Source organism: Pygocentrus nattereri, chromosome 14 (assembly GCF_015220715.1).
Source record: "Pygocentrus nattereri isolate fPygNat1 chromosome 14, fPygNat1.pri, whole genome shotgun sequence".
In the NCBI taxonomy this organism is placed as follows: Eukaryota; Metazoa; Chordata; class Actinopteri; order Characiformes; family Serrasalmidae; genus Pygocentrus; species Pygocentrus nattereri.
This window is the reverse complement of record NC_051224.1, coordinates 25185220-25212577: the sequence shown is the minus strand read 5'-3', so window position 1 is coordinate 25212577 and position 27358 is coordinate 25185220. Positions and strand designations below refer to the sequence as shown.

The 27358-nt window shown below is 38.6% G+C and overlaps 1 protein-coding gene across 1 annotated transcript in view; it reads right to left on the bottom strand.

Moving 5' to 3' along the window:
• Window positions 1-27358, bottom strand: part of gna13b (guanine nucleotide binding protein (G protein), alpha 13b) — a 62845-nt gene that overhangs the window by 32977 nt on the left and 2510 nt on the right. The window contains exon 2 of the mRNA XM_017715492.2: window positions 12688-12914. Coding sequence (XP_017570981.1) covers window positions 12688-12914 — 227 coding nt within the window. The remainder of the gene's footprint in view (window positions 1-12687; window positions 12915-27358) is intronic.

The window sequence follows — 27358 nt, the reverse complement described above, 5'->3', positions numbered from 1 at the left end:
ACACATTCATCAGGAAATGACACCGAAGCCTCAATAACTAAATATATCACCAGATTTCTCAGTATTTAGTGTCTTTATTACAGCTTCTGTTCTTTTCAGAAGGCTCACTTTCAGTGTCTCAAACAATCTGCAAAAAGTTCAGTCTTAGACTTTAGTTGCACTTCCTGTTTCTCACGATCCCAGATACAAATTTAGCTCATCAGTCAATAAATCTTCACTCCACGTCTCGGATGTGGATTTTCGACGCTTTAGTGCTAAATGGTGTTCTTTTTGCTTCCGTCTCCTTTTCTCAGTGAGGTTCTTCTTAAACAGATAGACATCCTTTCAGACCCACAGCGCTGAGTGGTCTTCTCACAGTGGAAGGATGGACAAACACCTGTGTATGTTTTCAGATCTGAAGCAGCTCGTTTTTCTCCTCTCTCTCAAAGATGAAAGCTTTTAAGTGCTGTTTATCTGACTGTGGCAGTTTTGGTGTTCTACAAGGTTTTTCCCGGTGGTTGTTGGAGTCGGCGGAGTCCTCAGAAACTTCAGTGTTGGAAAGTCCTGGTATCTCCATTTACTTTCATTTGACTTTCTAACTGTTGATGCAAGTGCATTATCTAAGATCGGGTCCCCTGAAAAACTACTCAATGGCTGTTTTGGCTGGAAAACAAATAAAAGTAGGGTGGGCTCTGATATCCACACAGTACTGTACGTATTGGATCTAATATTATTACATATACAACAGCAGCTCCAGCAGCACCACTTTGTCTGATCCACTCGTACCAGCACAACACACACTAACACACCGCTACCACATTAGTTTTACTGCAGTGCTGAGAATGATCCACCACCCAAATAGTACCTGCTATGTGAGGATCCATTGGGGTCCTGACCACTGAAGAACAGGGTAAAAGGAAGCTGACAAAGTATCACAGAAACAGATGGACTACAGTCTGTAACTGTAGAACTATAAGGTGCAGCTATACAGTAAGTGGAGCTGATAAAATGGACAAAGAGTGTAGAAACAAGGAGGTGATCAGAATGTTATGCCTGGTCAGTGTATGTACATAGATGTATGTGTGTCTATGTGTGCGCGCTTTCTTTGTGGACTGAACAGATTTTTTTTTTTTTTTTTGGGAGTTCCTGCTGTAAAGCATGAAGCAGGAAGCCTGATATGTTTTGCACTCGGCACACATGGTCTGTGGATTACTGAACACAAAAGTGTTTTGTTTTCTGGTCTTTCCCCACAACAGGCTTTGCAAGCTCAAATGCAAATGATCAGAACCTGTAGTAAAACTGTGCTGGGGGGCGGGGAGTAAAGTAAAACAAAAGCTGGCACATTTTGCTTACCACTGGCCACAGCTCAAAAACAAGAAGAAAAACAATTAAATATTATGTTTAACTGCTTATTCACTAGGGCTACAATGACTAATACATTACAGGAAGTGTAGGGAGCAATATGGTTTCTACCATTTCATTTAAAATGTGCTCTATAATGTTCATATAATCCACACAGTCATTCTGACAGACTAATACACTACAGGAAGTGTAGGGGGCAATATGGCTTCTAGTGTTTAGTTAAAGAAACTATCCCACAGAGTGAACTGTAAAAAAGCTCTGGTTTGGGTTCCTGTGCAGAACTTTGCGGTGTTATAAGTGTGGATCTGCGTCCTGCTCAGCATAGTGTTTTCTCTTGTCCTGACCAGCGTGTTTTTAAAACCTCACATCAGCCCAACCAGCCCAGGCAGCTTCAGCTCAGAGCTACACAATATGGACAAAACACTCTCATACTGTTTATATCACCACTTATTGTGAATTAAAAGGTGGAAGACATGGAAAAAACAGACAGGTTACTTGAAAACATTTTCACAGTTCATATCTTAACATGAGATTCAGTTTTTTGATAAGGTGGAACAACAAAAAAAGCCTCAGCAGCGCCACACAATTTTTCAATCACAAAAATTGCTATGACTAATTATACAAACAAATAAATAAAGCAAGCACGTATGTAATTGGGGAAGGACTAATATGGGAATTGTGCCCTAATGCCGATATCCAGTGTTTTTCATGCACATTTCTGGTGATCCTGATATAGAAAATGTACAAATTGAGATTAAACTAATCTGTATGTGATCTAAATTAAAAAATTTACTTTTAATTAATTTCTGTGAATTTACAAAAGCAGTAAAGTGAAGACACTGGAAACATTAGTGAAGCAGCCCAGTATCACCACCAACTTCTATATAATATACACATCAAATATCAGCCTGGAACACTTTAAAAGCAATTATCTGCCGAAACGGATACGATTCTGATATCAAAGCGCATCTCCACATGTAACCTGTAGGGACTGAACGATGCATCAGTTGGCTGATTATATTGGCCAATATTGTGGTCTTGCAGGATTAACTGGTATCGACAAGAATCCCACTGATAATGAGTGGCTGACAATCGATAGCTTTTTTCTTATATTATAATCTGAACATAAAACACCAACATAGTTCATTAACACACAAACAACGCTGAGATGAATTCAGAGACATAGGAGCAACTTTTCTTGTCTGTCCTGATTTCGTTTTGCTTCATGGTTTCTCTTCTTAGTCAGTGAGGATTCACCCTCTCTTACCCCTCCCTTTCCAAGCGAGTAGTAGAACCTACAGTGGCCGTCAGATTTTTTGATGCCGTCTGTCCTGATTTTGTTTTGCTGCTTCATGTTTTCTCTTCTTAGTCGGTGGGGATTCACCATCCTTTTCTTTTTCTTGTGCTAAATAGGGTTGCAAAATGAATTTTCAAAAGTTGGGAAATTTACCACAGGAATTAACGAGAATAAAATGGGAACAAAATGTAAATATTCTAAGCTAAAGATGAGAAACTTACATCTAGTTGGTAAAAAATGTACTGAAGCATAATCTTGGCTAAAATAATTAGATATGATACCAAAACAGCAAAGCTGCTCTTCAATCCACGGCACATTACACACTGAGGGGCTATTGAGACCACGCCTCCTGCATGCACTGTGCATTCCTCCATCACACGTACAGCATTATGTCCAAATAATTTCTAGAAACCTGACACTTACCACTACTGAAAGCACACACTTGGACCAAAGGACTACCTGAAGTCAGGTAAGTTTTGAGAGGCTCATATTTTTATTGACAATAATAGAAATTAAATATTTAAGCAACTATTAAATTAAGGTGTAATGTCACAGTTGATTGCTGTCTGGTAAATCAGAAAAGCTTAATGAGCAATTTCATTTAAGAGACTAGTTTACCAAGGCTAGCAGCCTAGAAAGAGGTTAGCTTCCCATGGCTAGCATAGGCTAGCTACCTATATTTTTTTGCCTCAATGGTTTTCTGTAACCAAGAATTAACACTTATTATTTAACACTTTGAAGACCATTAGCTTTAGTGTTTTTACACTGTCATTTTATTTAACAGAAGAATGCCACGTACATCATCTGATGTGTGGCGACATTTCACACCAGCTAATGTGGATGGAAAGGCTTTGTTTTTGTGTAAATATTGTGGAAAGAGGTATGAAAAGAATGCCACAAAGCTGCAGCAACATATCAATAAGTGCCTCAAATTTCTCTAGAGCCATCCTCAACTAGGCTGAACCCTGACACAGAGGAAGAGGAGTCAGATGTTACTGATGATGAAGTGAACATGAAGGATTACCGAGGTTCAGGAAGAAGCCTGAAACTTAAGCAAAAAGTAGGAGTTGCATTCGTTTTATTGTTTTTTGATTGAACTTTTGATTGTTCAATGAAAGAATTAAGCATTTATAAAGTTCTGCTTGCAACTATGTGTCAGTTATTATTTGTATCGTTATGCCTTCATGTCTGCTGTTGACAAGAAATGGTACATTGATGATAGTGTATGATATAGTTCCTTTAAATTATCCAATATTTCCTATTAATTCCAATAAATTCCCATAAATTCACAGAGTTCCCAAAACTGTCACGGAAAGTTTACATTTTGGAATATTTCCAAAGTTCCCATGGAAAGTTACCGGTAATTTACTGGAAATTTATCGAAAATTTTCCACCCCTTTGCAATCCTAGTGCTAAATAATAAGTTTGATCCGCCATTTTTCAAAATTTGGGCTTTCAAACTTCTCACAAGACAAAATGGTCACAGCAGCAACCACCGATTCTTCTTTATATGCCTTCCAACCGAAGCTACAGCGCCTACAAATTCAGGCGTAAAATCGTGAAAGGCGCCCTTCTAGAGCCAGTGTTCGGTTTTGTTCTGGGCTCCTGCTGAAAGAGGAGCTGCTCTTTGTAGAAATGAATAGCTTATTCTAAGCTAAAAAACGATTCGTAGTTTACAGGTGATTATAGACCAATGTAAACATGGTTTTCTTTAATATATTCTATTTTGATAAGACCTTCCTAAATCCTGCATACCAGACCTTTAAGACCTTATATGACAATCATCAGCTAAAATGACTGACAGGCCTAGAGGACATATTACTGTTAATCATAATTTTCAGCAGCTTATAATCAGAGCTGGTCTTGGTCACAGAATATTCATGTCAGTCAAGCTCTAGTAATCGCTCAAAACATCACGTGATCAACTGCACACCTGCCAAAACAGGGGGTGTAAATGCCGAACCACCACTTTAAATATGAGTGTGTTTATGCACACTCAATAATCTGATCATAATCATATTTCTGCAGTTATCTGATTATTCAAAAGATCAAATTAACACCACACTGATCTAGAAATCCGATAGAGAGGCTGGATTTTAGCCCAGTAGTCAGATTACTCAGTGCATGTAAACTCTTACAAGGATTTCTATTGGATTTCTCAGTCTTTGTATGCATGAGAACAGAAGGTGGTACCAGAAATAAAGAAGCAGTGCTGTCACGAGAGGCAACAAAACTTTCATAGAGGTGCAAACCCCAAACATGTAACGAAGGATTCAAATATCCTTATCTTCGAAATTATGTACGTTCATATTTACAGGTAAAGCGGCACAACTTTTAGAAAAATAGCTGCAGCATGAAGTTCGAGTTTTATGTTACATTTACATCACGTCTTCTGTGAGTTTTTTGGCTGGTTTCCCCATGATCTGATTACACAAGTGCATGTAAATGCTTTGATCAGATTACTGACAAAATCTGATTTCCTGCAGTTATCGGATTATTATGCGCAGGTAAACACACTACTATTCCAACAGCAGCCGATTCTATTACACGTTTTTATGACGAAGCCTTACCGAAGCCCGTGATGAGACACAAAGTCACCGGGTAGGTTGTGACTGAATGGTATGTGGAAGTTGGATGCAGGTTGAAGACAAGATGACTGAGTGGTTCTTTTCAAAGAGTGAGCGATTTATTTACAATCGTGAAGACAAAATGAAAAAAAAAAAAAAAAAAAAACTGTGCAAACCAAAATAAACAGTAGTTAAAATGTTGCCCCGGCTTGACAGTAGTACAGGCAAGTCCTAGGACGCAAGGCCATCAAACTACACTTTTGACTTGCTCTACTCAGCTGCCTCTCAGTTTGAGGGGAGTACTATTGAGCTAGTCCCCCTACTGAACCTTTCCCATACCTCATATAGGCCAGCCGTTCCATCATTCCTTCTCTCTAATGTTTGTTCCTTGGAAAATAAACTGGACTACCTCCGGATTCGGCAGGCGACCCAGCGTGAGTTCGGAGACTGCTGTGTTTTCGTTTTTACGGAGACAGGATGACGAACCCCACTCCGGACTTAGCCATTCAGCTCGATGGCCTGCTGTGCTTCCATGCGGACAGAGACGCTGAGCTGTGCGGTGAGACTCGAGGTGGAGGACTGTGTCTTTACATCAACACTGAATGGCGTAAAAATGCAGCGCTAGTCTCCAGTCACTGATCACCGCTCGTGGAGTTTGCGATTGTCAGAGCCAGGCCATTGTATTTGCCTAGAGAGATAAGTTTGCTGGATATAGCTCCCAGTGCTAATGCTAACGCCACACTGACTGAGCTGTACAGCGCTATCAGCGACCTCCTGAACACAAACCCAGATGGACTGTTTATTGTTGCCGGTGATTTCAACCACACTAATCTGAAGTCTGTGCTCACCAAATTTAATCAGTATGTGGACTTTGCAACCCGTGGGGCTAACATGCTGGATCTTGTTTACGTAAACATCCCCGGCACGTACAGGGCCGAGCCCCGCCCCCACTACGGCTAGTCAGACTACATCTTATTCCAGCATACAGACCGCTCATCAGACATGCCAAACCAGACCAGAAGCAAGTGAGAACCTGGCTGCCAGGAGCTCTCTCTGCTCTTCAGGACTGTTTTGAGCACACTGACTGGGAAATGTTCAGAGTAGCAGCAACTACTAGTGACTCCATCAACCTGGAGGAGTACACAGAATCAGTGACTGGCTACATCAGCAAGTGCATTGATGATGTTACTGTCTCCAAACCAGTCACAACTCACCCCAACCTGAAACCATGGATGACTGCAGAGGTGCGCATGCTGCTGAGAACCTGCGACAGGGCTTTCAAGTCAAGACCCAAGCTCTCCTAGGCCATCAAAGAGGCTAACTGTGCCTACTCAAAGAAAATTCATCATCATTTTCAAAACACTGCTGACACACGGCGCATGTGGCAGGGCATCCAGGCCATCACAAACTACAAGTCACCTCCACCTGCTTGTGACAGTGATGCCTCCCTTCCAGACATGCTTAACAACTTCTATGCTCGGTTTGAGGCACAGAACGGCACAACGGTGAGGAAAACCACACCTCCTCAAAGTGAACAGGTACTGTCCACTGCTGATATGCGGAGAACTCTACACAGTCAACCCACGAAAAGCACCAGGATCCAACAGCATACCAGGCAGTGTTCAGAGAATGCGCTGAACAGCTGTCTGATGTTCTCACGGACTTATTCAACATCTCTCTGAGCACTGCAATCGTTCCAACATGCTTCAAGTCCACCATCATCCCTGTGCCAAAGAAGTCTCCTGCCTCAATGACTACCGTCCCATTGCACTCATTCCCATCATGAAGTGCTTCAAGAGGCTCGTCATGAGGCACATTAAAGACCAGCTTCCTCCTTCACTGGACCCACTGCAATTTGCATATCGGCCCAACCGCTCAACAGACGACGCCACCTCCGCCACACTCCACCTGGCTCTCTCCCAACTAGACAATAAAGACACCTTCGTCAGAATGCTGTTCATAGACTTCAGTTCAGCGTTCAACACCATCATTCCTCAGCAGCTTATTGGAAAACTGAGCCTGCTGGGCCTGAACGCCTCCTTGTGTAACTGGATCTTGCATTTCCTATCTGAGAGACCTCAGTTGGTCAGGATAGGAAATAACATCTCCAGCGCCACCACACTGAGCACCGGTGCACCTCAGGGCTGTGTGCTCAGTCCAGTGGTGTTCACTCTACTGACTCACGACTGTACTGCAAAGTACAGCTCAAACCACATCAAGTTCGCTGATGACACGACTGTGGTGGGTCTGATCAGCAAGAACGACGAGTCAGCATACAGAGAGGAGGTGCAGCGGCTAACGGACTGGCGCAGAGCCAACAACCTGTCTCTGAATGTAGAAAAAACTAAGGAGATGGATGACTTCCGAAGAATGCAAGGTGACCCCCCCACTGAACATCACTGGTTCATCTCTCCCCTCCCACCCTCACCATGTTCTACAGGGGGTCCGTGGAGGGCATCCTGAGCAGCAACATCATCGCTTGGTTTGGGAATTGCACCGCCTCAGACTGCAAGATCCTACAGCGTATAGTGAGGACAGCTGAGAAGATTATCAGGGTCTCTTTCCCCTCCATCACGGACATCTACACCACACGTTGTATCCGGAAAGCCACTAGCATTATAGACAACCCCATCCCTCCCTCACACAGACTTTTTTCCACCTGGCAGAGGGTACCGGAGCATCCGTGCCACCACTGCCAGACTCTGCAACAGCTTTATTCCTCAAGCAATTAGGATTTTAAACTCACAAGGACTGAGCTAACCCCTGCCCCCACCATACTCCACACACACACACACACACACACACACACCTCTTTTGATGCTCCACTTGCACCATCTCGATCATTGCTGCTACACTGTGTTTTCACTGTTCTGCTCAGGTTTTTTCTACCCCAGTAACTGCAGTGTTTATGTATGTCAACTGACTGCGTGACTCACAGATAACAGTATGTTAATATCTCTGCACTTTATTCTCACTACCTCATGTCCAGAATGAGCGCTATATCAGTGCTGTACTGCCCTGTTTAATGTCTGTTTAATTTACTGTATTTATTGTTTCTAGTTTAATTTTTTGTTTGCACACTATGTCTGCATGTTCGCACTTTGTTCCTTGTTGCACCGTGTTGTAAATAAATGCCTCTTGACTTGACTTGAAATTGTAAGCATATAGCAACGTGTAGATCATAAAACACCTTTATTGTAAATGAGGGGAGCTTTTACAATAAATAAATAAATAAATAAAATAAAATAATTTACATTTATTTCATGCAGTTAGTGAATAATCTGCATTATGATAGTCACAAATTCAGACAGAGAATAACTGGTTAAAGAGCCCATATTCTACTTTTCATATTCTATTTTATTGTAGTTGCTTCCTTTAAAGTCAACTTAAAACATTTGAGCATTTATATGCCAAAACCAGTCGCAACAAGACACCCACTGTTTAATTTTGTTGTTTCTTTAAACAGGCTGTTAATGTGACTGAGCCTCCAAGACTGATAGCCATATGCGAAAGTATGGGTTGACTTTCAAAAAAAATTGGAAGTTCAGCTTCTTTTATTGCAAGGGTTTAAAATGACCCATCACCCATCTATTTAACTGGAAAGAAGACAGTTACAGACTCATATGACACCCAACTTCTGAATGTAGCTTATGAAGTTGTGAAGAATATGAAAAAGTAGGTTTTGGAACCACCACAGTAAGAGATAGAGAGAGGTTGGAAAATTAATTCTGATTGTTTTTAGTACATGAAAAGCACATGTTTTAAGGGGATTTGGAAAAATATCAAATACAAGAAAAATGTAGTGTATGGGCCCTTTAATAGAAGGTGCATTACAAGGTGTAAGAACTTATTAATAAAACTAGTAAAAAAGCTAACCTGGCACATGTCCAACGTAGTCACTACTTCCAGAACATAAGCTAAGACTCATTTTCACGCAGTCTACTGCTTTTTAAAAAATGGGGAATTCACCCATCAGGAACTGAGAGTATTTGGAGAAGTGCAGAAATCGCGTGCTGAAGCTCGACTGATATCAGGCTTTGATGAGTAATCATATGTAATAGGATTAGTTGGGAAAAACTTAAATAATACATATAAAAATAAAAAGGATGGAACATTTGCAAATCCGGCTGAACGTAAAACAGGAAACAACTGCACGTTCCATCCCAGCTGACTGGCTTTAATAAACATGCATAAACTCTGCTGCAGCTTTTCAGGCCGACTTCAGATGAAAAATGTCAGGCTGGCGGTCGAGGCCCGAGTGTAGAAGCACTGCGGTTTACACATCCTCCCTGATATAAACATCAGCCTTGCAGGTCAGTCTGCAGAGCTTTCAGGCCAAGTTCATGCTGTGTTTCTGTGAAAACTCAGCCGTGACTCTAGGGGGAAAACAAGGCAGCGAGTGTCACCCAAACAACCATGTCTGCAGCATCATGCTGGAGACTCGCTCAAATCAGAGCCTCTGCGCTCCAACATGGTTTTAGTATAGAAAACAACATTAGTACTACAGCCATACTTCAGTGAAAACACACATTTGCATTATTTTCACAAATGTACTTTGCTTCTTTAGGTTTAGTTTTACAGAAGCAACGAGGCTGACGTAGCTAATGAGTAGTGGAAGTTCATACTTCACTAATTAGCAAGGAGAACTTTCAGGCTTTAAGACGCCAGATACTACCTTTTCAGTTGTGCAACAGACTTCAATCCAACTTTATCCATGTGTATGTATAATTTGTGCATGTTTATATACAGCGCATCATGTAGGGATGGGAAATAAAATCGATTTAGCAGAGTATCATGACATTTTGTGCGGCAATATTTTATCAATACACATGCCAGGTATCGATAGTTTATTATCCAAATCTAAAGTAAAAATCTATACAGCATCTATACAGCAGTACCGTGATATTTAGTGTGGCAATACTGTAATAAAACATCAATAGATGGATGCCAAGTATCAATGTTTTATTATCTAAACTAAGCAAAGTAATTTATGTCAGTGCTACATATATAACACAGCAAAATTCAGGCTTTAAGATGTCTGCTACTACCTTTTCAGTTGCGCAACAGACTTTAATCCATCTTTTTGTCCATGTTTATGTAAAATTTGTGCATGCTTATATACAGTGTAACATACAAGGATGAGAGATAAAATCCATACAGCAGAGTATGGCGATATTCTGTGTGGTAACACTATCAATACTCTGATGTCAAGTATTGATGTTTTATTACATAAACTGAAAGCTGACACAATTTCAATTTATGGAAGTCAAGTATCTGTAATATATTATCAAAATTTAAAGTAAAGCTAATTGACAGTAGAGCAAAGCTTTTAAGACAGCACTATGTATAACAAGGAGAAAATAAAAATAAATAAATAAAACAATTAAACTGCTGCTACTTCCCTTTTCAGTTGTGCAATAGACTTTAGTCCATCCTTCTCTCCATGTTTATATATAACAGTTTGTCATGTAGGGATATGTGTGGTCATAATTCATTTTTAAGTTCTTTGTAACTTCAGTGAGTGGGCAGGGTTGCACTGCTAAATGTAGAAAAGGCAGAAACAGAAAATATGTAGAAAAAAATACTTTGTTTTCTGTGACATCACAAAAACAATTAATTCAAAATGGGTTGTTTTTGCAGCTTAATTTCCAAACACATATGGACTGTATGGATTGAAGCAAACAATATTCTTTTTATTCTGAAACCCAGTCATTGCTCATATACAGCCCAGCAATACTGCTGTATTTACTGTTACAATGACTTAATGCAGCTCATTGCACTGAATACACATAATTGTACTAATAACTTGATACCTTTACTTAAAAACATGCACGGCTTTGTTTCAAACTTTTAAGATGTCAGATAAAATGACCTTTATAGTCACTGATTAGCAATATAAGTGTACAGAGAAAAAAAGTAAGGAAAAAGTGCAAAAAAAGTACACAAAAGAAAAGACAGCTACTGGAAAGGCTGCCACTGACAGCAGCGCTGGAAGGAAGAACATGTTCTGACTAGGGCAGACCTGGAGAACCTCATCCACATTTTCATTTCCAACAGAATTGATCACCATAATGGTCACCTAATTGGACTCAGCAAAAAAAGACCATCAACTGGTTCAGAATTCATCTGCCAGAATCTCACTAGGAGTAAAAGAAGGAACACACCCTCCCCCGATTCTTACATCCTTAAACTGACTCACCACTCTGTTCCAGAAAAGACTTTAAGGAGCCGTTACTTAAGCAATAGAACCCGAGAGGGAGTGTGTTATCGCGAAATAACATCACGGCTGTGATTTGGTCGGCGTAGATCATCATGCCATGATGTTACTGGCGAGAACACACTCCTCGAGTGTTCTATTGCTTTAATACAACAGTTAAATAAATAAAGTAAGAAATTAATAAATTGGGCCGTGAACGCTGTGTTTAATGTTTTAATGTTCAGTTCCTTCCTCCAAATTATAGTTCGTTAACAAGCAGCTTGTTGCTACGTCAGAGTAACAAGCTCTGCCCACTCGCTGCACAGCCGGCAGTTCATTCTCCAGCTCCTTACACTAAATTCCCAAACTGTCATCTCCACTGAGCAGCTTTTCAATCGACAGCTGTGACAGAAGACCAGCTAAACAACCTGGAATCAGCCAGAAATTAACCCAATACCACTCGCCAAACATGTTTGATCTTCAGAGTCGGACCAAATCAGACTGACCCATAAAACTGACCCAATATCAAGATTAGCTCAGTTTTGTTGTTGTTTTTTTTTCCAGATCAGTATTAATGTTGTTTTGTTCCAGCCAGTCTGTTTGGGAATTTAGCGTCGTCTCATCTTCAGAGTCTGACCAAATCAGCTTTCAGTCAAATGTGATATTAAGTGTCCGTTTTCTGTTTGTGGCAAAGTAAGAAGTTAAAACGTTCAAATGGCTTAAGCATCTCCTACAGCTGTCAGTCGTTGCTTAGCAACAGCGTCTAAGTGGAGTGATACAGAGTTTGTGGAAAACCCATGATGTTATGGCGAAATAACAGTACAGTTTGAACCCCTCTCAACCAATTAGCCCGCGTGGATGGAACTAAAAGTTGCTCTATAAATGTCTTAAATGGTGAAGAGTAGCATATTTATCTGATCTGCTGCAGCGATGAGCTGAGCAGAACTCTCAGACCATTAGCTGCTCTTAAATGGACCACAAGAGCATAAGAAGAGCCCAGACACTGCACAGTGCATTATTAACAGCTTTCAGCTCAGTTTATGGCATTTTATTATCCTTATTTTGAATCTCTAATTTGATTGTTAATTGATTGATTTTCTCTTTTAAATTAAAGTTTTCATTTCTATTCTCGTTTACTTCCTAAACGACTCTGTATATTCTCATTGTGAAGCACTCTGACTGACAGCAGTGTATGGAAGGTGCTGTAAGAATAAACTTAAAAGGTACCAAAACTGCAAATCTGATTTGTGGCCAAACTATGGCTTTAACAGTTTCTTCCGACTTACCAGCTGAAACTCTCTGCGGCGGTCGTAGGCATGCTGGATGCCGCTGTCCGCCCACAGCGAGCGGATGGAGGCCAGGTACTGCATGAACACCTTCGTCTCCACCGTGCCCTGCAGCACTTTGGAAGAGCGTGTGTCGAAGGCCATGACGGTCTCTCCATGTTCCTGGTTAGATGGGTCGCCCCACGGGATGTGCAATTTCTCTCGTGCGTCCACCAAAACCCGAATACCTGTGAGGACATGCCAAATTCAGACTCAATTGGACCAGAATTCAATTAAACAAGCACATCCAAAAACTCCTGCCACACCCACAAGGCAAAATAAAGCAGTTTTAGGAAACTACAGCTTCATTTTTGCATAGGAGACAAAAATTTACATCACAGTAACTAAAATTTGATTTATATGCTACAACGTACATAGAAAAACGACACATACTTTGCTGTCCTAAAACACCTCTAATCAAATTAAATGGCTTGTTAAAAATATATTATTTTTCTCAACTTTTGAACCTCTCTATTTTATATTAATTACCTAACTAATTAAACAGGTTATTTCTGTTACTGTGCCTTTAAGACTGATATGTAAATGAGCTCGGTTCCAACAGGCTGCTTTGTTTTGTGCACCATTTAAAAGCAGCCTAAGATGAAGCACTCAAGTAGGAGGGGCTAAACTGCTGGAGGCTCAGTAGAAGGATGTGTGTGAACATCACAAAAACATATATAGACTGTATGTACTGGGGAGCAAAACTTTAGCAATGTTTATACAGGCAGCTACATCAAACTCTTCTTTCAGAAAAATGAGGAAGGTTCAGTTTTTCATGATTTGGGTCCTTTAAATAGGACATTTTTTCTGCTAATTTATTGTGCACTTGATTATTTGCTGAATTTAACATACTGAAAAATATCAAAATACAACATACTATCGCGTTGTTATTATAATACAACCAATACGAATATTTTTCTTCCATTTGCTTTTGGTGAAGCATATTGAGCTTTTCAAACTCTCATACAATATTAAAAAAAAACATTGATTTGATGAGGAAAAGAAGAAGGAGAAAGAGAAGAAGAAGAAGGACGAGGAGAAGAAGGAGGAGAAGAAGATGAAGGAGAAGAAGGACTAACAGCAATAAAAGGTTTAAATTAAAGTCTCTCAAATCCTAGGACACCTTACACAAGTTACAGAAGTAATTATTAATAATATTATTACTATTAATTCTATTAGTTGTAGTAGAAATATAAAATCAAAAATAAGAATAATTCTTCAATTTGCTCAGTGCAAATCAGAGCCTTTGGAACTGTTATAGAAAATTAAATATATTCTTATTGTTGATTTGATGATGATGATAATAATAATAATAATAATAATAATAATAATAATAATAACAATAATAATAATAATACAACAACAACGTTATGTAAAGCCTCTCAAAACCCTAGGGAGCCTTACACAAGGTAAAAAAAAAAAAGTACCAGCCATGATTTTTTGTCATTATTGTTATTATACTTATTATTAAGGTTAATAGTAGTACACTAACTTAATTTAAATAATTTAATAATAGTAACTGCTTTATACCTGATGTTTCATATTACTTAATATACTTATAATAATACTTCATATTACAAAATCACCGCCACCGTACTATATTCTTAAGTACTTAAATCTGGTGTACATACTGTAAATTTCTCTATATTGTCTTAAATTATTAGTAAAGTGTTTATTTTTACATAAATGGCTGCAACTGTAACAACTGCAATTTCCCCCTGGGATCAATAAAGGAATCTGAATCTGAATTATAAAATCAAGGATAAGAATAATTGTTCAGTTTGCTTGGGGTGAAGTGTACTGAGCTCATCTTATTGTTATAGAGTATTCAAAACAATATTTGATGGAATATGCAGAACGAGTGATGCCTGATAGCTGCTGACCTGTTTGGCTGCATTAAGAACAGTAACTTGCACCGACAGCTGGAGCTTCTCTAGACAAAGGCTGGTGTACCTGACCACACCCATAACCACAGTGTCTGCCGTCTGCAGCTACCACACGAATCTGTCTAACAAATAACCCGCCATCACACCCCATTCACTTCCTCCCTGCTTCCCTGAAACAAATGGGAAAGTACTGGAGCAGTTTCTTTGGTTAAAACAGAAATGAAAACAACAGTTCAGCTCAGCTCAGTTTCACACGCCAACAGCTCTCTGACCCACTAGACTGAAGAACTGTTCAGCAGCTTTGGTTAAGATGAGGTCACAGTGGCCTTCAGCTCTAAGTTTAATTAACACGGTCTCATTTTCAGAAACCAAAACCGATCGCTGCTCCACCACACACTCGTCATAGTTGTATTAGCGCTAATGGGCCAAACGCTCTCAGACAAATCCAACACCTTTTCTGCCCTCCTGCTCTAATGTTGGCGGCCACAAAACAGGTCAGACTGGTTTCTGCTGCAGTCCCACACACACACACACACACACACACACACACAAACAATGCATGGGTAGTAAAATCTCACATTGAATCTGTAACAAAATATCCCTAGCCTTAATAGTAACTACCTAAAGGAGAAGTCAACCAAATTTCCAAGATTTCTGCATAATTAAGAAGCTATGATGTAAACAGAACGGTTTGGTGTGACATGCCCTGTTCTAGTGAAACTTAGAGTCAGAACTATTCACAGTGGTGGTAATAGGAACCAGACGTCCACCTCTAAAAGCTCCCTCACAGATAGTTACTACATGAAATGGTTATGAATTCACTGCCTGATGACTCTTGTAGGTTCTCTGGTGATTCTGTACAGTAAATAAAATATTTATATTTATATAAAAAGTTTATATTTGCGTTGTAGTCATGGCGCCCCCTGGTTCCCATCACCACTACTGTAAAGACATCTGAACAATTTCACAACAAACCCACTCTGAATCTCTCCTTCTACACCTCACACAGTGAACTTGGCAGAAACTTTGAAACATCAGTGGAATTTCCCTTTAAACTACAAGTTTATTATTGGTTTATTTTCCAACTACTATGCAGGCATGATAAATAATAAATTCATAACTAATTAGAAACAAATTAGCAATGTTTCATTCATATAGGTCTATCTGATGTCAATTCATTACTAATCAAAAACAATTTAGCACATTAAAAAAAAAAAAAATAACACCGCCGCTTTAATGGGGTTAAAGAAAACTAAGCCTTGAAAAGAATAAAGCTTGTCTCTTTTTAAATTAAAAACCTACTATACTGAAACCTGAGGGCCTTGCAAGCACAGTAGTAAAGGTTTGCATACATACGCACACATGCCCTTCCTCATTTCCATTCCCAGGTGCTACCTGTGCAGGTAAGAGAGCCAGTCTGCACGCTTCGGACACCACTGTTAATAATTTAACAATTCAGTTTAACTGTCACTTAAAACGTCCATCATAAACCTGATATATAGGGAAAGAAGCAGCTATAAACAATGTGAAATATAATAGTAATAATAATAATAATTAGTATAATTTTCTGTTCTGTTAACTTACAATTACATTGTTAATTAGTAAAAAAAAAGTCAACTGACTTTGAGGGCAGCCTGGTCACTAAATTAAAACAGCATTTTTAACATTGAACCTCATTACATTAAGTTTAAAAACAGCCCGTTTGCAAGAAGTTTTCTGATACAAAAACAGATAAATTGAATGATACTGAATGTTAATTTCATTACATACAATGATCTTGAGTTAGCGACTATATACTATATTTTAATTTCATAACTACTCAAACATTCTGACCCACACCTAGTAGGGGGGTAATATGACATCTATTGTTTCATTTAAAATCAATCTATAAATGTTCATATGATCCACACAGACTGTAATACACTACAGGAAGTGTAGGGGGTGATATGGCTTCTACTGTTTCATTTAAAAAGCCTCTATAATGTTCACATGATCCACACAGTCACTCTGACGGACTGTAATACACTATAGGAAGTCCAATTGCAATTTTTCTGACCAATATTGTGACCAACTTAAATTGCAATTGTTTTGGCTGATTAGATCAGAATATCTACCTTTTTGGCTTCAGGCTTCACCTCTGAACATAGTGAGCCAAACTGCCAGCAAGTTGTGGTTGTGAGGTCACAAACACACAGAGGTCTGTTTTGACTCTACAGGCTTCATGAGCTTCAATTCCCCCTCTTTAAACCTAAAGCGCTTTGCTAGTATACACAAAGTTCTTCAAGGCTTCTTTAGTAAAGACAATAGCTCTACACAGAACCATAAAAATGCAAAAACACATCTATATGCTTAAAAATGTATTTGTATGTTGAAATGGTCTTTTAGATTTATGGAGAACATGTGGTACTATATAGAGCTTTTTAACTAGTGACACCTTCTTTTTAACTAGCAATCACCTGGGATAGGCTAGCAACAGGCTAGCAACATCTTAGCAACCAACTAGAAAACCATTCTAACAGCCTAGCAACACCTTAGCAACCATTGGGATACCATAGCACGTCTACCAACAAGTTATCAACACATTAGCAACAACATGGATAGCAAGGCAACAGCCTAGCAATCATTTGGGACACCATAGCATGTCTAGCAACACGTTAGCAACGATATGGATAGCAAGGCAACAGCCTAGCGAAACCTTATCAATCACCTGGAATAGAATAGCAACAGGCTAGCAAAACATTAGACACCATTTGGGATACCGTAGCATGCAAATTAGAAACCACATGATAGCAAAGCCAAAGCCAAGCAACACCTAAGCAAACACCTGGGATTGGATAACAGCATAGCAACACCTTGGCGACCACCTGTGATAGAAAAAGCAAAAACCTAGTAACAACCACCTATGATGGCAACAGCCTATCAACACCTTCGTAACCACCTAACAACCACCAAACAATGCTTAATCAAGCAAGAAAACCACAGCAACCTCATAGGAACACCATAGCAACTACCTGGAATTACTAAATGAAAACACATAAGTCATCAAAACATGAGTGATAAATTAATATCAGAATGTGTTCAAAATGAACTGTAACCGTTTTGGAAAAATAAGTGATTAAAATCCATTTGTTTGCATCTTAAACAAACATAACATTTTCATGTTCAGTATTTTGCTTATGGACCTCAGAATTTTATCAGAAACTTCTGGCACAAAACTCAGCCATGAAACTCATCATAAACTATCACAGTGTACAAACTCAAAACCTTGAATTTAAAAATGAGAATCAGCATCAGATCAACAGTCTGTATCAGCCCCATATTCAAATATTAAAATCAGCATTGGATCAGCACTCAGTATTAGGGCTGGGCGATATTGCCAAAAAGTAAAATCTAGATTATTATTAGATTAGATTATTAGATTTGAATATTAAAGATTTGAATATCCTTTCAAGGGACTAGCTGTCCAAGCATAACAAAAAAATAAAACAAAAAAAGCATAACAAACATAAAATAACCATTTTATTAGTGATATTCTTTTAAGAATAGCAAGCAGCTCCTTAAAGCTCACAAATAACTCTTAATTTAAATGATGTGCCAGCATGACCTCCTTACATTAAGAAAAATGCCATCCACAAAGTTCTTACAGGTTTCTTGAAAGGAGCACACATGCACATCTACTGATTCAGGCTTGAGGCAGCATTTGAAAGGTAAAGGCCTCAACAGACTTCTTGTGGAGATGATGTGCTGTAACTGAGGAGAAGAAAAACAACCGCAGACGTCACGCCGAGGCTTTATTAGATGTGTCGCGCACATGGCAGCTGGGCGAACTTCGCGGGCGAAGACGCGACACAACAGAGCCTCTAACTGGTCAGTGAAGAAAAAAGGAATTGGTCAGTTAAAATAAACTGTGATTGGTCAGTATAAAAAGAGGTGTGCCATTACAGAAAGCTGGACAACTTTGAGCAGCTTTGGCAGGCACCCTAATATTTCACTGTGAAACACACATTTGTTAAATAAACAAAGAATACCTCCTAAATTTAAGATGCCAAGTCTGTTATTTGGTAATACTAACTAGTACTAAGCACCCCAACATACAGGTCATCTTAGGCTCACAAGAGGACGAGGCTGAAGTTGGTTATCTTTTCACCAGCTTCTTAATCGAATTTCCCCGTTCCACCTTAAACGGTGGCAGTATTCTGAACTCAAATGTTGCCATAGTTAGAACTGTGAAAAAATTGTTTTCTAACAGCCAAGAAACTTATCATAAAATATCACAGTGCACAAACTCGACTGTCACATTTCTAACATCGTGTGAAAACGTTAATTCAAATTAACCAAATTAATTGTGAAAATCGCACAGCACTACTCAGTATCGACCGAAACCCTGAATGCAGACATCAGAAACAGTATCAGATCAAGAGTCTGTATCCGCTACAAATTTTAATATTGGACTCGGTATCGGATCAGCACTCCGTATCGAACCACACCCTGAACTTAGATATTAAAATCAGCACTGGATCAGCACTCAGTATGGAAGAAAACCTTCAACTTAAGACATCAGAATCAGGCCTGTAAAAGAAAATACACTGATTGTATATCATCAAAAATTTTAATTTTGATAATTATCGTTTACGTTTTAATCGCCTAGATTCCTCTAGCGTGGCCCAAACCCTGCTCAGGAATATTTAGGCAGAAGAGTTCTCCCCAGAGGTCAGTCCATTCATCATAAAATACATCACATACCTCGCTGCTCACAGACGTACATGAATGAAATTTAATAGCCTTCCAGCATCAAAAATTAATGGGCTTGCACAAATCTCACTGTCTGTCCAGTTCCTCGAGGAAGACCGTGCTTAGGCAAAAGCCAACGGTTTTGTATCGTTTAATTACATAGAAAAGCCACAAAGTCTGGGAGGTAAATGCCACCTTCTCACTTTGCTCCGTACGTGGGTGGAGGAGGTAACAGACAATACGAGTTAAAAGTGCAGTTGAACAGGAGCTGGCAGGCAGGTATAGGTGAACGGGGGCTTATTCGATTACATTAAAGACCATCTTTCCTGGCAGCTGAGCTGCTTTGTAGAGAAAAGAGAAAAATCACACCTTCATTGAAAGGTGGTGACAATACTGAGAACTGCAGGATGCACACAGTCACCTCTTACACTGCTAGTGTAACTCTAGTGTACACAGCAGTACTGATATATACTGCTACATAAATACCGTAATACATCTTGCAATATGCTCAACACATGTTCCAAAGAATCTGCAACGCTTTTTTGCATAATATTGAAGATTTTAAAGGCCACTCATCTCTCTTAGAACAAGAAACAAAACCTGCAATTTCAAGTCCATCATTATTATTTTAGCCCCAGTTGAATCATTTTCTGATTGACGAGCCTCAATTATTTTGATCTATTAATCGCTAAAGGCCGCAAACTCATCACAAAGCTACAAAGATGACTGGCCTGCAATATTTGGAGAAAAATAAACTACTTTTGTCGAATTACATATATTGAAATCATCAAAAACATCCATAAACATACTTGCATTTTTATTGTATTGTACTCATTTTTCATGTATGTGCTAATGTGTCATAATTCATAAACTTTCCAGCTTCTTTTTATCCCTTAGAATTAAACATGCTGTTTCTGTTACTGTGCCTTTAAGATCGATATATAAATGAGCTCCATCCCGACTGGCCGCCCTCTGTTCATGCCTCATTTAAAAAGTGTTTCATACTTCTGATGTAAAACACTCCTTATAACTTCACTGTGTGGGCGGGGCTAAACTGCTGCAGACAGAACAGGTGTGCATATGTAAATGAGCAGATTTTAAAGGCTACTCAGCTCTCTTAAAGATAGAAACAAAACCTGTAAGTTAATGCTAATCTTTGAAAAAGTGATTAGTCAATCATTAAAATAATTGACTGAGTAATGACCGAAGGCTGTAAACTCATTACGAACCTACACTGATAACAGAGCGGCATCAATTAATTTAACATGGTCATAATTATTCAAATTATTAAATATTAACGGCTGGTTAAATCAATAACTAAAGGTTTTCCGAAGTACAGGTGGAACCACAAGCCGTCATTCACTGTATCTTCTTTCACTGACTGTTAACATTAGCATTCACACTTTAAAATGATGGTTCTTCAAGGGTTCTTTAGTAACCTTTAACATTGAGAACCCTTTGCATCTTCAAAGAGTTCTTCAGATTGATGAACGTTTTCTTTGAAAAGCTTTCTATAGCACCAAAAAGGGTTCCTTGATTGCTACACTGTCAAGCCTGTAACAACAGAAGAACCTTGTTTAGTGTTGTATGGAACCTTTTTCAAAACATTTCTATATAGAACCATATAAAACACATGCATTAATCTGAAGAACGCTTTAAAGATGCAAAGAGTACTCAATCATGCAAAGTTCTATATAGAACCATGATTTATACTATACTAAGAACCAAAATTGATTTTTACTAAAGAACCCTTGAAGAACCATTTTTAAATGTTTATTATTATACTGAAGTTGCAATTATTTAACTATTGTTTAGACCAATTTAGATGCACTAACATTTTATATCATCTGAAATGCAACATGTATGTATACATATGCATGCACACACACACACACAACATTGCCAAAAGTATTCGCTGAGGAAGGGGTCATGCCCAAACTGTTCCCATAAAGTTGGGAGCATGAAACTGTCCTAAATCTCTTGGTGCTGAAGCATTAAGAGTTCCTTTCACTGGAACTAAGGGGGCAAGCCCAACTCCTGGGAAAAAACAACCCCACACCATAATCCCCCCTCCACCAAACTTTACACTTGGCACAATGCAGTCAGACAAGTACCGTTCTCTTGGCAACCGCCAAACCCAGACTTCGGATTGCCAGACGGAGAAGCATGATTCGTCACTCCAGAGAACACGTCAGCTTTGCATTGTGCTTGGTGATGTAAGGCTTGGATGCAGCTACTCGACCATGGAAACCCATTCCATAAAGCTCTCTACGCTGTTCTTGAGCTGATCTGAAGGCCATATGAAGATTGGAGGTCTGTAGCGATTGACTCTGCAGAAAGTTGGCGACCTCTGCACACTACGCGCCTCAGCATCCGCTGACTCTGTCATTGCTCTGTCATTTTACGCAGCTGACCACTTCGAGGCTGGGTTGCTGTCATTCCCAATCGCATCCACCTTGTTATAATATCACTGACCGTTGACTGTGGAATATTTAGTACTGAGGAAATTTCAAGACTGGACTTACACAGGTGTGGCGTCCTATCATGGAACCACGCTGGAATTCACTGAGCTCCTGAGAGTGACCCATTCTTTCACTAATGTTTGTAGAAACAGTCTGCAGGCCTAGGTGCTTGGTTTTATACACCTGTGGCCATGTAAGCAACTGGAACACCTGAATTCAATGATTTGGATGCGTGAAAACTTTTGGAAACATATACACATATACACACACAACAATGTTTACCAATGCTGCATAGCCAGCTCGTTTATCAGAGACAGGCGATCCACCAGTTTTCATTCCCTGAAGCAGAACCGCGCAGCTTCACTAAACGACATGACTCAAATAAATTACAACATAAACAATATCAGGATGCAACATGTTGAGATCTGGGGACTGTAAACAGGATCACATCTGAAAAGCTAACAAATCTGCAGCGACTGGCCAGAGACGCTGCGACACTACACACACAGGGGTCATTAGAATACTGATCACATTAGGGCTGCACAGAACGTACAAAACATCACACGGTGATTATTTTGCTGCAAAATAGTAAAAACATTAACAAGAGCTTGACATGGTGTGGTTAAAGGGCTCATCTTACATTTCTCTAGTATTAGAGTAGTTTTAAAACTGTAGTTTTAAGTACTAACAGTCATAGTTCACTTTTTTGTGACCAAGCCTGGCATGTAAATGAGCTCCATGCAGATTGGCTGCCCTGTATTGTATCTCATTCTAATAACACTGGACTGAAACTCTCATTAGATGGAGAGCTGCTTTCTGTGACATCGACAAAAACAATGAATTATGTGAATTTCTTGACTCATTTAACAGCCAAAATACTGTGATCAGTCATAGGATCATTTACATATTAAAATGTACTGCAATATTGATATCGTCAAGGTGTATATCATGACAGCAATTAACAAACGATATATTGTGCAGCACTAGTTAAAAACACACAGCTCAAAATAATGCCACAAAACATAAAAATGTCACAAAAAAATGTCTGATATTTACTATTATACACTTCTAAGGAGGATTTCTCTTCCATTATTCATTAGTGAGGAGTCTATGTAACGACATACCTCATTCAGGCCATTAATAACATCTACTGGAGCAAACTAGACAGTCAAAACCACATTTCTGTCCTGAGAAATGTGTTTTGAAATAGGAAAATTGACAAAGTCCTTAGTAAACACTTTCCAACTACTCATATTTGCTGTGAGTGAACATTTAGTTGCCTAATAATGCTTTTTAAAGAGGAAAGAGGAACAGTGAAGGTTGCAAACTCCTTATGAATCTACAGTGATGAAAGACAATCAATTAATACCCACATGGCCAAAATGGTGGTATTTAAAAAAAAAGCATTACTTATTTATTTACTAGCAAAAGTTGCCATTATTTATCAATTACTCAGCCAACCTGAGATGCACTAACATTTTACATGAAGTGAAAACAGTACACTTTAAAACTGTAAATTAGAGTTTATATTCTTTATTATATAAATCTTTCTACAGTAATGTAAATGCTATATATAAGCAATATGTATAAAGAAAATCAGCCTCCAATGAAAAACAAATATCATGCAAACATACAAATGTGTTTTTTCCAGAACCACAAACCTGTCAAACACTGATTTCAATCCGATCAACAAGTTTACATGCACTCGATAATCTGATAATTGCAGAAAATCAGGTTGTCAGTAATCCGATCAACACATTTACATGCACTCAATAATCTGATAACTGCAGAAAATCTGATTTTGTCGGTAATCCGATCAATACGTTTACATGCACTTCAGTAATCAGATAATGGGGAAACTCCGGGTCGACATGAGTCAGACAGTAATCAGATTTCTGCTTTACAACCAGCCAATAAATCCACAGAAGTCAATGCGATGTAAGCGTAACATAAAACTCAAACTTCAACAGTTTTTAGTTTTTTTAAACATTGCATCACTTTACCTGAAAACATGAACATACATCATTAGCTAGAAGACAAAGAATATTTAAATCCTTTATTTCCTGTTTGGTTTTAGCGCCACTCCAGTAGTGTTCTGTCTCGCAACATCCACCGTCTGATCTCGCACAGGCTGAGAAATCCGAAAGAAATCAGAATAAGAGTTTACATGCACTGAGAAATCGGATTACTCAGAAAAAAATCCCACCTCTTTATCGGATTGCTAAATTGGATTTCTAGATCAGGCTATGGTGTTTACATGACCATTTGAATCAGATAACTGCAGAAATCTGATTATGATCGGATTATTGAGTCTATGTATAAGCATCCGATGAATCAGAGCTGGGCAATACGACGAATTACATCATATGTAATGGTATGTTTTCTGAGCATATCGCTGATGTTGGCAGTACTTAAAAATACATGTTTGTTTACACACAGAGAGCCTCATCAGTCTGAGTGACATCACAAAAATGGGGCATTCAAAACGGGCAGTCTCTGCAGCTTAGCTGGTGGGGCTGAACAACTGTTTTTAATACCGAAATCGCAATTTGAAGAAGCGCAATTTTTTCAGTTGTAATCAATCGCAATTTAAATCATAATATATGGACTGTATGAACGGAAGAGTAAATGGAAATTTTGTAGTTTTCCACAATATGGGCATTTTAAAGTAGTATTAAAACATATAATTGTAAAAGTCTATTCAGTGTTTATCTGTAATGATGACTGGGCTAAACCAGGCATAGTCTGATATGCAGACACACACACACACACACACACACACACACACACACACACACACACACACACACACACACACACACACATATATATATATATATATATATATATATATATATATATATATATATATATGTACACATACACAAAATGTAGAGGCTCTAAACTTTAAAGCAGATTCTCACTCCCTCACCCTGTGGAAGCCACCAAGAATTTCACTAACCCTCATGCTTAGGATTAACTCCACGCGGCCATTTCTCTAAACGTTTTGCATTTAAGTTAATGACTGAGGATGCTGAGGTGACCCTGCAACATAATGGTACAACAGAGGTGGGCGATACAACGATGTTTTACAATTATTGTGATAAATTCATCACATACAGGATGGGTATAGGATATCTAGAACACTGAACAACTACATGGATCTCAAAAATACAGATTTAGATCAATTACTGACTGTAAACAACAACACCTACTCTTAAAGATGGTTCTTCAAGGGTTCTTAAACACTCAAAGAACACTGCATGCTAAAAGGGTTCTTCAGACTGATATAGCACCAAAAACTGTTCTGCTACTGTTACATGCTTGATTTCATAAAAACTCTTTAGTACTATATATCTCTTTTTAAACAGGCTCCACAAAGAAGCATATACAACAGTCTGAAGAATGATGCTGAATGATGAGAACGTGGGTTCTGTGTTTATATTGTTTACTTTTGCAAAGGTTGTACTCAAATGTGGTGCCACGGTTCTGCTGGTGCATTCTGTCCATTCAAAGGTATATATAAACATTACAAATACGAAATTTCGTGATACATATTGCGTATCATGAATAATGTACTGATATATTCACACAACGCCCACCTTTACATTAGAGCGTCCCGTTTGTTGCACATGACCACAGAGAGGCTTGAATCTCAGTCAGGAAATCTCCACTCTTCGCTCGTTGCGATGATACGGCTGGAAATCCCCAGCTGAGAATCACGCACAGTTACTGGGGAGCCCCACGTTATACAACATCACTGGTGCTAATTTATCGCATCCCCTTTTCTGAGAAAAGTGAGTAAACACGCACTGAGAAGTCCACCTAAACCTCTCTGAGATGCGTCACTGTACAAGAGTATTAGGAAAGAGGTACAGGAATATTAATTCCCACTTCAGTGGGATTAACCTTTTTAACTCCTTGGGACCTCCGGTGGTCCCAAAACGCATTTCGACACATTATTCATATTTTTCATATTTCATAAGCTACATTCAGAAGGTGGGCATTGTATGAGGCTGTAACTGTCTTCTTTCCAGTCAAATAGATGGTGATGTCATTTTAAACCCTTATAATAAAAGTAGCTGAAGTAGCTTTTTCTACTGAAAGTCAACCCATTTTTCCACAATGTGGGCTATAAACTCTCTTCAGTGATCTGTTCTGTAAACATTATGTTTATAAAATAATACAAAGAGCGTCTAAGGTTTAAGTAAACTGTAAGCATAGAGCAATATGTGTGATCACAAAACACATTTTCTGTTAATCTGATGGGAGCTTTTACCAAAAAATAAACAAAATAATTTACATTTATTTCATGCAGTTACTGAATAATCTGCTTTACGCTTAAGGCAAACCAAAATATACCCTGAAGAATAAGAGGGTAAATATGTCTGCTTTAGTTATTTGAATAGTTCTGTGATGCTCATCAGACATAGAAGTCTGTCAATAATTGACTTAATGCCCTAAAACCAACATGTTAGCCGAACACCGTCTATATCGCAGTCTGCTGTGACTCATTCACTGAGAAAGCCAACAGTTGTGATTACATGTAGGGTCAAAATAAACACCCCACCCCAGCAATCATCTTCATTATCTACTCTAGTAGTTCCCAAACATGCCCTGTATTAGCTCCCATATCCTGTGCGCGTTACTGTTTTCCTACTTATCCGTTTTCATTTAAAAGGGGAAATTCAACCGATTTTTCAGAATTTAGGCGAACTGCGACAGTCAAGATGTCATCTGACCAGAAATTTTTTGCAAAGTAATTCTTCTTCTAAGAATATTTTGCTATGTTTTTCCATCAGGAATCCATTCCATGTAATAACGTCCTGTGAGGGAGCTTTGAGAGGTGGATGTCTGGTTCCTATCACCAGCGTTTCACACCAAACCACTCTGAAACACTCCGTTTACCTCTTAACTGTTTAATTATGCAGAAATTTTGAGAAGAAATTCCATTATTAAGGATGCTTCAACCCTTAGAACTCCACAATTTTGGGGTTTTTTTTTTTTGTATTTTGGGTCAATTACAATAACAACATTAATCACATGACAGTCACACATTCCATGTGAGACCCTGGGCTACTCAGATATGCCAGTGTTTGACATGTAATTGATATTTTTATGAGTCATTTCTGATCAAAAATTTCTCTAGTACCTGCTAAATTTAGTATTTTTTAAATTAAAGAGTATCTTGAAAACAAGTGCAGTTGTAGTTATCTTCAGAAATTGTTAGTGGAGTGTTTGTGTCTGTAGACTGAAAGTGCAATAATTTTGATAGTGGTTTATTATATTGGCTATTATAAGCACAGATAAGCAATTAGCATAAGGCAAATGTTTTTTTAATTGATTTTCTGCCCTCTTGCATTCAAGCTGAGTATTTATAATGCCAAATTAAGCTGCATATTTAATTTCAGATATTTTTAATACTCAAAAACGATGTAAACTGAAAGACAGATATAATATTTATAATTTATTGTTATGTATCTGTTAAAATGTGTTTTAGGGCCAATCTATGTGATTTTGAGGGAAAGAAGGAAAGTGTGTTCATTGTGTTGG